The sequence below is a fragment of the Narcine bancroftii genome, chromosome 2 (assembly GCF_036971445.1).
Source record: "Narcine bancroftii isolate sNarBan1 chromosome 2, sNarBan1.hap1, whole genome shotgun sequence".
Classification (NCBI taxonomy): domain Eukaryota; kingdom Metazoa; phylum Chordata; class Chondrichthyes; order Torpediniformes; family Narcinidae; genus Narcine; species Narcine bancroftii.
The window spans coordinates 165,708,771-165,721,898 of NC_091470.1; the positions used below are offsets into that span (position 1 = coordinate 165,708,771).

At 41.3% G+C, this 13,128-nt stretch overlaps 1 protein-coding gene across 2 annotated transcripts in view; it reads right to left on the bottom strand.

Annotated features, from left to right (window-relative positions):
* The window catches only part of disp3 (dispatched RND transporter family member 3), a 323,436-nt gene that overhangs the window by 41,296 nt on the left and 269,012 nt on the right, over positions 1–13,128 (bottom strand). For both annotated transcript variants that reach the window (XM_069919044.1, XM_069919043.1), the window contains exons 15-16: positions 12,388–12,569; positions 11,833–11,959 (exon numbers count right to left, since the gene is read on the bottom strand). In XM_069919044.1, the coding sequence (XP_069775145.1) occupies positions 11,833–11,959; positions 12,388–12,569 (309 nt within the window). The remainder of the gene's footprint in view (positions 1–11,832; positions 11,960–12,387; positions 12,570–13,128) is intronic.

Here is a 13,128-nt window from a genome sequence, read left to right on the forward strand (position 1 = left end):
AAAAGTTGGAAGTTTGTGGTGATTTCACTTTGCTGTCTGAACCAGTTTCAATCCGAACTGCTGACGGTTCATTTCCCTCCCCAGATGCTGCCCGACTCACTGAGTTTCTCCAGCAGTTTGTTCGTTTCTTGCTCTGGATTCCAGCTTCCCTCCGGGTCTCTTTTCCAAACATTCCAATGGAGAAGATAATATCTGCACCGCTTCTCATGCATGAGAATTTTTTTAAAACAAGATTCTGCGCATGATTCATAATGTTTGGTCATTTCCTATGAATACTGACCCACTGAAAGAGTGGACTATGAATGCCTGGCCGCAATTCACCTTGCCACATCCCCCCATGATGTGACATTGTCAACACTTAGAGGACATTTATTTACTCCAATGGCAGTAACTGGTTCAAAAAGCTGAGTTCAGCAAGAAATCAGAAAGCTATAAGAGCAAAGAAAAATTGTTTTATTTTTAGTCAATCATTCGCTAATTCTTCCCTGTCAAAACTGTCATCATAGGCGCCTGTTCAAATACCAACGGCCATTGCTCCTTGTGAATGATTGCACCACTCCTACTTTCCTTTTCTCTCTAAACTCCCTGAACATGTCTCAGCTTCTCTAATCTGTGGCATTTTGACAAATACGGTAAAAATCCAGCCTCTACGGGGGTACATGTTGGGTAAATCCATTTTCCGGTTGTTTGAAACTTCCTCTTACAAAGCTTAATTAATACATCTGCATTAAGAATAAGCAATTTGGGGAGGAGTCACGTGATGGAGTAGTGGCCGGTAGGGGAACTCCAGCCCTCTCCATAAAAGTAAAAAAAAGATAGAGAAAAAACAAAGGCACAAACATAGAAACCACAACAAAGTGAAAGTGTAAGTGTGGAGAAAATGGCAGCGAAGAAAGAAAAACCAAAGACAACGGGAAGAAAAGAAGAAGGAAAGACGTCGGAGGAGGAAGGGGAAGGCCTTATCGGTACGAGGAGGCCCGCCGTGGAGAGAGAGCTCCCTGAGGTCAGTGGAAGCCCCGAACTCGGGACTACAAAAATGGCTCACGGAGCCAAACAAAAGTGCGCAACCGCGCATGCGCGAATCCTCGCGATGTGCAAGACAAAAATAACACTGACGGGAGGGGGGAACCAGCTGAGGAGTAAATCTCCACAGCTGAAACAGACAACCACAACACAACAGCAAGACTCTCAACAGGAAAACATAGAAAATAACGAGAACAAGAAGGAAGAGAATAAAAATAAGAAATCAAAGAAACAACAGATGACCAACCCAGAGGAAGAAGACCAACATCAAGTTGGTCTAATAAAAATAAGAAGACCAAAAATACCCAACAAAATAAAACAAACAACCCAACAAGAAAACCAGAAGAGACAGAGGTAAAGGACACAGATCCTGGAGTGGACTCAGAAGAAGAGGAGGAAAAACACAGAGAAATGGAGATGAAGGGAAGGGCAAGTACATGGATATATATATATTTTTTTAAATATATGGAAACAGTAAAAGAATGGCAATCACAAGAATTCAGTGAAATAAAAAGAAGAATAAAAAGTACAGAAGAAAAAGTGAATAGATTAGAGATGATCATGACAGATATAGGAAAAAGAGTAGACAAAGTGGAAGAACGAGAAACAGCCATAGAAATGGAAGTAGATGACTTAAAAAAGAAATGAGAAGAATCTGATAAAAAAGTTAAAGAAACACAGGAGCTGTTAGCTCAGAAGATAGATATAATGGAAAATTATAATAGAAGAAACAATATAAAGATAGTGGGCCTTAAGGAAGATGAAGAAGGCAAAAATATGAAAGAGTTTATAAAAGAATGGATCCCCAGGGTCCTAGGAAGACCAGAATTACAGGAAGAAATGGAAATAGAAAAGGGGACACAGAACATTAGCCCCTAAACCACAACCACAACAAAAACCAAGATCCATTCTAGTAAAATTCCTAAGATATACAACAAGAGAAAATATATTGGAGAAGGCAATGAAAAAAATAAGAGAAGACAAAAAACCACTGGAATACAAGGGTCAAAATTTTTTTTTCTATCCAGATATAAGTTTTGAACTCCTGAAGAAGAGGAAGGAGTTCAATGCAGCAAAAACGACCCTATGGAAAAAAGGTTATAAATTTATGTTAAAATACCCAGCGGTAATTAAAATATTTATTCCGGGGCAGCAAAGCAAACTATTCTCAGATCCGGAAGAAGCACGAAAATTTGCAGAACAACAACAAAACAGACAGAGAGATGAAGAGATGTTTTTCTTTGGCTTGGCTTCGCGGACGAAGATTTATGGAGGGGGTAAAAAGTCCACGTCAGCTGCATGCTCGTTTGTGGCTGACAAGTCCGATGCGGGACAGGCAGACACGATTGCAGCGGTTGCAGGGGAAAATTGGTTGGTTGGGGTTGGGTGTTGGGTTTTTCCTCCTTTGCCTTTTGTCAGTGAGGTGGGCTCTGCGGTCTTCTTCAAAGGAGGTTGCTGCCTGCCAAACTGTGAGGCGCCAAGATGCACGGTTTGAGGCGTTATCAGCCCACTGGCGGTGGTCAATGTGGCAGGCACCAAGAGATTTCTTTAGGCAGTCCTTGTACCTTTTCTTTGGTGCACCTCTGTCACGGTGGCCAGTGGAGAGCTCGCCATATAACACGATCTTGGGAAGGCGATGGTCCTCCATTCTGGAGACGTGACCCATCCAGCGCAGCTGGATCTTCAGCAGCGTGGACTCGATGCTGTCGACCTCTGCCATCTCGAGTACTTCGACGTTAGGGATGTAAGCGCTCCAATGGATGTTGAGGATGGAGCGGAGACAACGCTGGTGGAAGCGTTCTAGGAGCCGTAGGTGGTGCCGGTAGAGGACCCATGATTCGGAGCCGAACAGGAGTGTGGGTATGACAACGGCTCTGTATACGCTTATCTTTGTGAGGTTTTTCAGTTGGTTGTTTTTCCAGACTCTTTTGTGTAGTCTTCCAAAGGCGCTATTTGCCTTGGCGAGCCTGTTGTCTATCTCATTGTCGATCCTTGCATCTGATGAAATGGTGCAGCCGAGATAGGTAACCTGGTTGACCGTTTTGAGTTTTGTGTGCCCGATGGAGATGTGGGGGGGCTGGTAGTCATGGTGGGGAGCTGGCTGATGGAGGACCTCAGTTTTCTTCAGGCTGACTTCCAGGCCAAACATTTTGGCAGTTTCCGCAAAGCAGGACGTCAAGCGCTGAAGAGCTGGCTCTGAATGGGCAACTAAAGCGGCATCGTCTGCAAAGAGTAGTTCACGGACAAGTTTCTCTTGTGTCTTGGTGTGAGCTTGCAGGCGCCTCAGATTGAAGAGACTGCCATCCGTGCGGTACCGGATGTAAACAGCATCTTCATTGTTGGGGTCTTTCATGGCTTGGTTCAGCATCATGCTGAAGAAGATTGAAAAGAGGGTTGGTGCGAGAACACAGCCTTGCTTCATGCCATTGTTAATGGAGAAGGGTTCAGAGAGCTCATTGCTGTATCTGACCCGACCTTGTTGGTTTTCGTGCAGTTGGATAATCATGTTGAGGAACTTTGGGGGACATCCGATGCGCTCTAGTATTTGCCAAAGCCCTTTCCTGCTCACGGTGTCGAAGGCTTTGGTGAGGTCAACAAAGGTGATGTAGAGTCCTTTGTTTTGTTCTCTGCACTTTTCTTGGAGCTGTCTGAGGGCAAAGACCAATATACACACATATACATATATATATAAAAGATAGAGTATAGGTAAGAACTAAGAAGGGAAAGAAAGGGAAGAAAGGAAGTAAGGAGGGAATTAAGAGAGTGACCTTTGTTATAGATGAAGATTAAAATCTTTTCTGGGGGAGGCTGGGTGGGGGAAAATAACAGTCACTGCGAAATCAGTTGACGCTTGTGAGCGGATTCGCAAATCCAAATGGAGAGGGGAGATGTGGTTGCCCGACAAGGGACAAAGGGCAACTCAGAAAGGGGAGGGATTATTGGGGGTTAAAGGAATTTTGGATATGAGAACAGTGGAAATATTTTATGTTTTAGAAATGCTGTCTTATAATGTGTTGAAAAAAAGAAAGCAGAAATGGATAAGAAGGGAAGGTGGTGATGAGGAAATGGAAAAGAAAGATAAACAAAGTATGAAATGACTATGTTGAACTATATGACTTTAAATATTAATGGAATACATAACCAAATCAAAAGGAAGAAACTGTTAAATTTACTGAAAAAAGAAAAAAATGATATAGCATTCGTACAAGAAACACATCTAACTGAAGTGGAACACAAGAAATTAAAGAGAGATTGGGTAGGACATGTAACAGCAGCATCATATAATTCAAAAGCCAGAGGAGTAGCTATATTCATCAATAAAAATGTACCAATCACAATAGAAGAGGAAATAATAGATCCAGCAGGGAGATATGTAATGATAAAATGTCAGATATATTCAGAATTTTGGAATTTACTCAATGTATATTAACCTAATGAAGAAGATCAAAAATTTATGCAAGATATCTTTTTGAAGATACCAGATACACAAGGGAACATACTAATAGGAGGGGATTTTAACTTTAATTTGGACTCAAACATGGATAAAACTGGAAAAAAAACTAACAGAAAGAACAAAGTAACCAAATTTATAATTAAATCGATGCAAGAAATGCAACTTTTGGATATATGGAGGAAATAACACTCAAAGGAAAAGGAATATTCATATTATTCAGGTAGACATAAAACATATTCAAGGATAGACCTATTCCTGTTATCAGCCCACATTCAAGGGAGAGTTAGGAAAACAGAATATAAAGCTAGACTATTATCAGACCACTCACCCCTGTTATTGGCAATAGAGCTAGAGGACATCCCACCAAGAATGTATAGATGGAGATTAAATTCCATGCTACTTAAAAGACAGGATTTTAGAGAATTCATTGAACGACAAATTAAAATGTACTTTGAAATAAATACGGAATCAGTGAAAGATAAGTTTATACTATGGGATGCAATGAAAGCGTTCATCAGAGGGCAAATAATAAGTTATGTAACTAAGATGAAGAAGGACTACAATCGGGAAACAGAACAGTTGGAAAGGGAAAGAGTAAATATAGAAAAAGAATTAGCAATAAAGGAAGATACAACTAAAAGAAGAGAATTGGCAGATAAAAAAATAAAATATGAAACACTACAAACATATAAGGTGGAGAAGAACATAATGAAGACAAAACAGAAATATTATGAGCTAGGAGAAAAAACGCACAAAATTCTAGCATGGCAGCTTAAGACAGAACAAACTAAAAGATTGGTATTGGCATTAAGGAAAAAGGACAAACAAATTACATATAATCCAACGGAGATCAATGAAAACTTTAGGGAATTCTACGAGCAACTATATCAAACTGAAAACGAAGGGAAGGAAGACAAAATAGATGAATTTCTAACTAAAATTGAACTACCGAAATTACCAACAGAGGAGCAAAATAAATTAATAAAACCATTTGAAATAGAAGAATTACAGGATATATTAAAAAAACTACCGAACAATAAAACACCAGGAGAGGATGGATTCCCAATAGAATTCTATAAAACATTTAAAGACTTATTAATTCCTCCCCTCCTGGAAGTAATCAACCAGATTGATAAAACACAAAGCATACCAGATTCATGCAAAACAGCAATAATTACAGTAATACCAAAGACAGGGAAAGATCCACTTGCACCAGCGTCATATAGACCAATATCTCTACTTAACACAGATTATAAGATAATAGCTAAACTATTAGCAAACAGATTGGCCAACTATGTACCAAAAATAGTAAATCTAGACCAAACTGGATTTATTAAAAAAAGACGAACAACAGACAATATCTGTAAATTTATTAACTTAATTCATGCAGTAGAAGGAAATAAAACTCCAACAGTAGCGGTTGCTTTAGACGCAGAGAAGGCCTTTGACAGAGTAGAATGGAATTATTTATTCAAAGTACTACAAAAATTCAACCTACTAGAGAAATATATTAATTGGATTAAAGCATTATATAAGGGACCATTGGTGAAAGTGACAGTAAATGGATATATATCAAAACAATTTAACTTAAGCAGATCAACAAGGCAGGGATGTCCACTATCTCCCTCACTGTTTGCGTTAGCTATAGAACCACTAGCAGAACTGATAAGAACAGAAAATAAAATAAGAGGGATAAAAATAAAAGAGAAGGAATATAAAATCAGTTTATTTTCAGATGACGTTATATTTAACAGAACCAGAAATATCAATAAAAGAATTACATAGGAAATTGAAGGAATATGGAGAAGTATCGGGGTACAAGATCAACACAAATAAAAGTGAAGCAATGCCAATGAATAATGCGGATTTCACAAAGTTTAAGAAAGAATCGCCATTTAAATGGCGAACACAAGTAATGCGAATCCTAGGTATACAACTAAATAAAAACCTTGGCCATCTATATAAACTCAATTACCATCCATTAATTAAAAAATTGTAAGACGACTTAGAGCATTGGAAAGGCTTACCACTAACACTGATAGGAAGGATAAACTGTATTAAAATGAACATTTTACCAAGGATAAAATACCTATTTCAGTCATTACCAATACACCTAACAGAGAAATTCTTCAAGAAATTAAAGAAAATAATAAGGAAATTCTTATGGAAAGGGGGGGGAACCGAGGATAGCATTAGATAAATTAACAGAATGGTACAAACAAGGAGGCTTACAACTACCAAACTTTAAGAATTATTATAGAGCAGCACAATTAAGATACCTATCAGATTTTTATCAAACAAGGGAAAAACCAGATTGGACCAGATTAGAACTAGATAAAATAGGGGAGAAGATACCTGAACATATACTATATAAGTGGGATGAAAAATTGGTGCAACGTAGGTATTCACCAGTATTGCGTCATCTGCTCAACATTTGGAAGAAGATTCATGTAGAAAGGAATAAAACAAATTACCAACTACCAAAACTTTTTTCTTTGGCTTGGCTTCGCGGACGAAGATTTATGGAGGGGGTAAAAAGTCCACGTCAGCTGCAGGCTCGTTTGTGGCTGACCAGTCCGATGCGGGACAGGCAGACACGATTGCAGCGGTTGCAAGGGAAAATTGGTTGGTTGGGGTTGGGTGTTGGGTTTTTCCTCCTTTGCCTTTTGTCAGTGAGGTGGGCTCTGCGGTCTTCTTCAAAGGAGGCTGCTGCCCGCCAAACTGTGAGGCGCCAAGATGCACGGTTTGAGGCGTTATCAGCCCACTGGCGGTGGTCAATGTGGCAGGCACCAAGAGATTTCTTTAGGCAGTCCTTGTACCTTTTCTTTGGTGCACCTCTGTCACGGTGGCCAGTGGAGAGCTCGCCATATAATACGATCTTGGGAAGGCGATGGTCCTCCATTCTGGAGACGTGACCCATCCAGCGCAGCTGGATCTTCAGCAGCGTGGACTCGATGCTGTCGACCTCTGCCATCTCGAGTACCTCGACGTTAGGGGTGTGAGCGCTCCAATGGATGTTGAGGATGGAGCGGAGACAACGCTGGTGGAAGCGTTCTAGGAGCCGTAGGTGGTGCCGGTAGAGGACCCATGATTCGGAGCCGAACAGGAGTGTGAGTATGACAACGGCTCTGTATACGCTTATCTTTGTGAGGTTTTTCAGTTGGTTGTTTTTCCAGACTCTTTTGTGTAGTCTTCCAAAGGCGCTATTTGCCTTGGCGAGTCTGTTGTCTATCTCATTGTCGATCCTTGCATCTGATGAAATGGTGCAGCCGAGATAGGTAAACTGGTTGACCGTTTTGAGTTTTGTGTGCCCGATGGAGATGTGGGGGGGCTGGTAGTCATGGTGGGGAGCTGGCTGATGGAGGACCTCAGTTTTCTTCAGGCTGACTTCCAGGCCAAACATTTTGGCAGTTTCCGCAAAGCAGGACGTCAAGCGCTGAAGAGCTGGCTCTGAATGGGCAACTAAAGCGGCATCATCTGCAAAGAGTAGTTCACGGACAAGTTTCTCTTGTGTCTTGGTGTGAGCTTGCAGGCGCCTCAGATTGAAGAGACTGCCATCCGTGCGGTACCGGATGTAAACAGCGTCTTCATTGTTGGGGTGTTTCATGGCTTGGTTCAGCATCATGCTGAAGAAGATTGAAAAGAGGGTTGGTGCGAGAACACAGCCTTGCTTCACGCCATTGTTAATGGAGAAGGGTTCAGAGAGCTCATTGCTGTATCTGACCCGACCTTGTTGGTTTTCGTGCAGTTGGATAATCATGTTGAGGAACTTTGGGGGACATCCGATGCGCTCTAGTATTTGCCAAAGCCCTTTCCTGCTCACGGTGTCGAAGGCTTTGGTGAGGTCAACAAAGGTGATGTAGAGTCCTTTGTTTTGTTCTCTGCACTTTTCTTGGAGCTGTCTGAGGGCAAAGACCATGTCAGTGGTTCCTCTGTTTGCGCGAAAGCCGCACTGTGATTCTGGGAGAATATTCTCAGCGACACTAGGTATTATTCTATTTAGTAGAATCCTAGCGAAGATTTTGCCTGCAATGGAGAGCAACGTGATTCCCCTGTAGTTTGAGCAGTCTGATTTCTCGCCTTTGTTTTTGTACAGGGTGATGATGGTGGCATCACGAAGATCCTGAGGCAGTTTACCTTGGTCCCAACAAAGCTTGAAAAACTCATGCAGTTTGGCATGCAGAGTTTTGCCGCCAGCCTTCCAGACTTCTGGGGGGATTCCATCCATACCTGCTGCTTTGCCACTTTTCAGTTGTTCGATTGCCTTATATGTCTCATCCAGGGTGGGAACCTCATCCAGCTCTAGCCTTAGGGGCTGTTGAGGGAGCTGGAGCAGGGCGGAATCTTGGACTGAGCGGTTGGTACTGAAAAGAGATTGGAAGTGTTCAGACCATCGGTTGAGGATGGAGATCTTGTCGCTGAGGAGGACTTTGCCGTCTGAGCTGCGCAGCGGGCTTTGGACTTGGGGTGTGGGGCCGTACACAGCCTTTAGAGCCTCGTAGAAACCCCTGAAGTCGCCAATGTCCGCGCTGAGCTGTGTTCGTTTGGCGAGGCTAGTCCACCACTCATTTTGGATCTCCCGGAGTTTCGCTGATATTGACGCAAAATCAGCTAATCCCTTTCACAATAGATAACCTTTCCTTTAGAGAATGGGAGAGAAAAGGGATCAAAAGAATAGAAAATTCTTTTTCGGGAAATAAATTATTATCCTTTGAACAAATGAAGGATAAATATAATATAACTCACAATACAATGCTAGCATACTACCAACTGAAAACCTACTCGAAGGACAAATTGGGAAACAGTCTGAGGTTACCAGAAGGAAGCAATTTTGAATATGTGAGTACAGACACAATGATAATTAAAAAATCTGTAACAAACATGTACATCAAACTGAAAGAAAAGGAGAACGAGGAAACAAACGGTAAACCTAAACAAAAATGGGAAGAAGATCTAAACATAAAGATAAAGAATGAGACAAGCTATGCTCCGGAACTATGAGAAATACAATAAACACGAGGTTACGCATGATACAATATAACTGGATACACAGGCTGTACATCACATCTCAAAAGTTAAATAAATGGGACCCAACAGTATCAGACAGATGTTTTCACTGTAAAAAGGAAACGGGAACAACAATTCATGCAATTTGGACATGTGAGAAAGTGGAAAAATTTTGGGAAGATCTAAACCAGATATTAAATAAAATCACAAAAAGCAATATACCAAAAAACCCAGAGATCGTCCTCCTAAGTAATATAAGAAACAAAGAATTTGGACTCGATTTGGATGGAGCACAAAAAAAGATTTGTTATGATAGCCCTAGCTGTAGCAAAAAAATGTATTATGTCAACCTGGAAATTAGAAGACAACTTGAGAATACAACAATGGTATATAGAAATGACTAAATGTATTCCATTAGAAAAAATAACATAATTTAAGAAATAACATCACAATATTCGAACAAATATGGGAGCCATACATGAAACACAATAGAGAAATCCTACCATGGACTTCCACCACCTAAAATGACAGAAGGAGAAGATAACGAAAAGAAATGACTCAGTAAAATTTCTTGTTTATTTTTATTAAGTGACAACATTGTTTAATGGGTTTAATGTATCTTATAGATTGAATTTCAAATAAATGAGGAAGGGGGTGAGGGAGGGAGGGAAGGGAGGGGGGAAAAAGGGGGAGAAAACAACACTGTATATATTTAAGAAGAAAAATGTCTATGTATCTTGGTCAATATGGTTTATAGTGTGAAAAATAAAAAAAATAAAAAATAAGCAATTTGAAAGACAAAAATACTATACTCCACTTACACTGAACAAACTTCACTTGCATGAATATATAAACCTTATAAAGCATTTTACTTTACAACAGCGAGTGGCATCAACCAGCCCTTCATCCTGGCCGACGCCATTTTATTCAAACGCAACTTTATTCAAACAGCTGCTACGAGCAAAGCACGGCCAAGGTCCTCCACTGGCTGAATATTTGCACCAAAGGTGTTACTTCAGAGAATATTTACTTTTACAATTTTAAACTTGCATATATTTTTACCTATTTTAATTTTAAAAATTTTGCCAGTTGTTTGAGGTTGCTTTCATTCCTGACACCAGGAGTTTTACTGTAACTTGTTTTCAATTTTATTTCCATTTGACCGTGGGCGGTGGGGGGATAATTTTATTTCCATTTGTCCATGGGAGGAAGAGATTGCAGACTTCATTGGTGTGATTTGCTCTGCTATTTCAGAGAGCAGTTACCAATGACCCACATTGTGGTCTCTGGAGTTCAATGAATGCCTTGTTTTTTTTTAAAAAAAATAAACACTTTGTTTAAGTTTAAATGCACAGCATTGTAACAGGCCCTTCTGGATCACAAGCCCATGCCACCCCAAATACACCAATTAACCTACACTCCCCCTACAAGCCCAATTGGTTTTTGAATGGTGGAAGGCAATTAGAGCATCTGGAGGAAACCCAGACACAGGGAGAATGTACAAACTCCTTGCTGTGGCAGCGTTAGCGTAATGGTTAGTGCAGTGCTATTATAGCGCCAGTGACTCGGTTTCGAATCCTACGCTTTCTGGAAGGAATTTGTATCTTTTCCCCGTCTCTGCTTGGGTTTCCTCCCAGCGTCCAAAATTAAAGAGGAACAGAGGGAGCAGGATAGGGGCCTTTCTCTTATTGTTGGGGTGCTGGGCTCAGTTAGTGGTACTTCTTTGTGTGCCTTACGTCAGGCAAAATTTGAGGGATTTTGTGTATTATTACATTCTGTTCCTTAGTGCATGACAATAAAGGAATTTTGAATCCTAAAAGGATTATTTACATTAGCATGCACAATGAAGAAGGACTGATTCCATCAAGACTGCCCCAACCTTTACCGTCGTGACAACCTGATCAATCCTTTCTCATCTCCTTCAACCCACTACAATTAGGGTTTCCCACTCCCCCGTATCCACGGAGCAATTACCGTAAATATGCGTGTTTAATGCATTTCAAGTGTAATGCGACCACCCCCCCATATTTTTGAGGGGGAAAAGGGAGAAAGATTTTACCCCCACGTATAATACGACCCTCCTCCACTCGCCTGCCCGATTCGCGCTGGTGTCTCTCTCCCCCCTGGCCCGCCCGATTCGCGCTGCCATCTCTCATTCCCCCTCGCCTGCCCGATTTGTGCTGCCGTAAATATGCGTGTATAATGCGACCCCTACACACACATATTTACGGTAATCCCCTGCACTCTTGCGCTACTTGAAACACAGCTTGTGGGTTGAACCAAAGAGCTGCCCCAACGGAGTTGTACACAGGATGGGGGGATTGGCATTGACTGCATTCCCCTCTTACCTGATGGCAAACATTGAGCTCCTCCTGGCTTCACCAGCTCTGGGTTACTGCCGATGGCCTTGCAAATCTTACAGAGATTCCCGATTTCTTGGAACAGGTCGAAGCTCTCATCGTAGATGACACTGCCCTTTCAGGAGAGAAATAAAGAGGAGGAATTGGGTGAGAAAGAAATTTTTGTGAAACAAACATTTTCAGGTGTTGGGGTTGAAACGCAAGACACAAATGTGCTGGAGAAACTTAGCAGGTTAGGGTTAGGAACTAAAGGGTAAACAACATATTGGATGTGAGTCCCTTCATCAAGGCTGAGGCCTGAATTAAAAAGGTGGGGGGAAAGAGGAAGGAGGGGCAAGGGTAGGAGCACAGGCAAATGGGTAAGGGGATGTAAGTGGAGAGAACAAAGCAGAGAAGTGATAGGAGGGTAGTTCTCTGAAGGGAACGGAATATGAGGTGTTGCTCCTTCAATGTAGGCTTGATGCACTTCAAAATTAAGTCAGAGAGATAAAATAAAGAAAAGCAAGAGAGCAACACATGCTGAATAAAAGCTGTCACATATACCATATCGCCAATGACATGGTTATCTTGTTTCCGTGTCCGATTCACTCCAAGAATTCCAAACACAACGAAGACCATGGCTCCAGTGTCTACAAGAGGGCGAACTGCTGGCTTTCCACAACCATCATTCATGCAGGGGTTGAAGTCAAAGGTCGGTGTCTCTTTAGCATGTGACCTTGAAAAAGCTGAAGAAGAATACACCATTAATGGGCAGTTGTTTGTGAATGATGCCAACATTTTACCATCTTTCTGGCAGAACCTATCAATCATGCATACAGCCATGACCTGGCCTCCTCAACCACCTGCCACAACAAATTCCACAGACTTACCGCCCTCGGTGGCAGAAGAAATTCCCATGCATCTCTGTTCTAGATGGAACACCCTTCAATCTTAAACTTGTGTCCCTTGTCCTAGATTCTCCCACTATGGGAAACAACCTTTCTAATTCTACTCTGTCCACGCCTTTCAACACTTCCATTGACTTGACGCATTTTTGAAATGTTCTGTTTTTATTTCAGAATTCCGTCATCTGCAGTTTTAAAATCTTCTTTTAAGCTTTTTGTCAGCATTCCCAGTTCAAATGTATGGACATTGGAAATGGGAGCAGGAGTTGGCTCATCATGCCTCACCTGCCATTCAATGTGATCATGGGCGACCTGGTTGTGATCTTAAACCGTATGTTCCCCATAACCCTTAATTCCTCTGCAATGCAGAAAATTATTTAACTCTATCTTAAATACATTT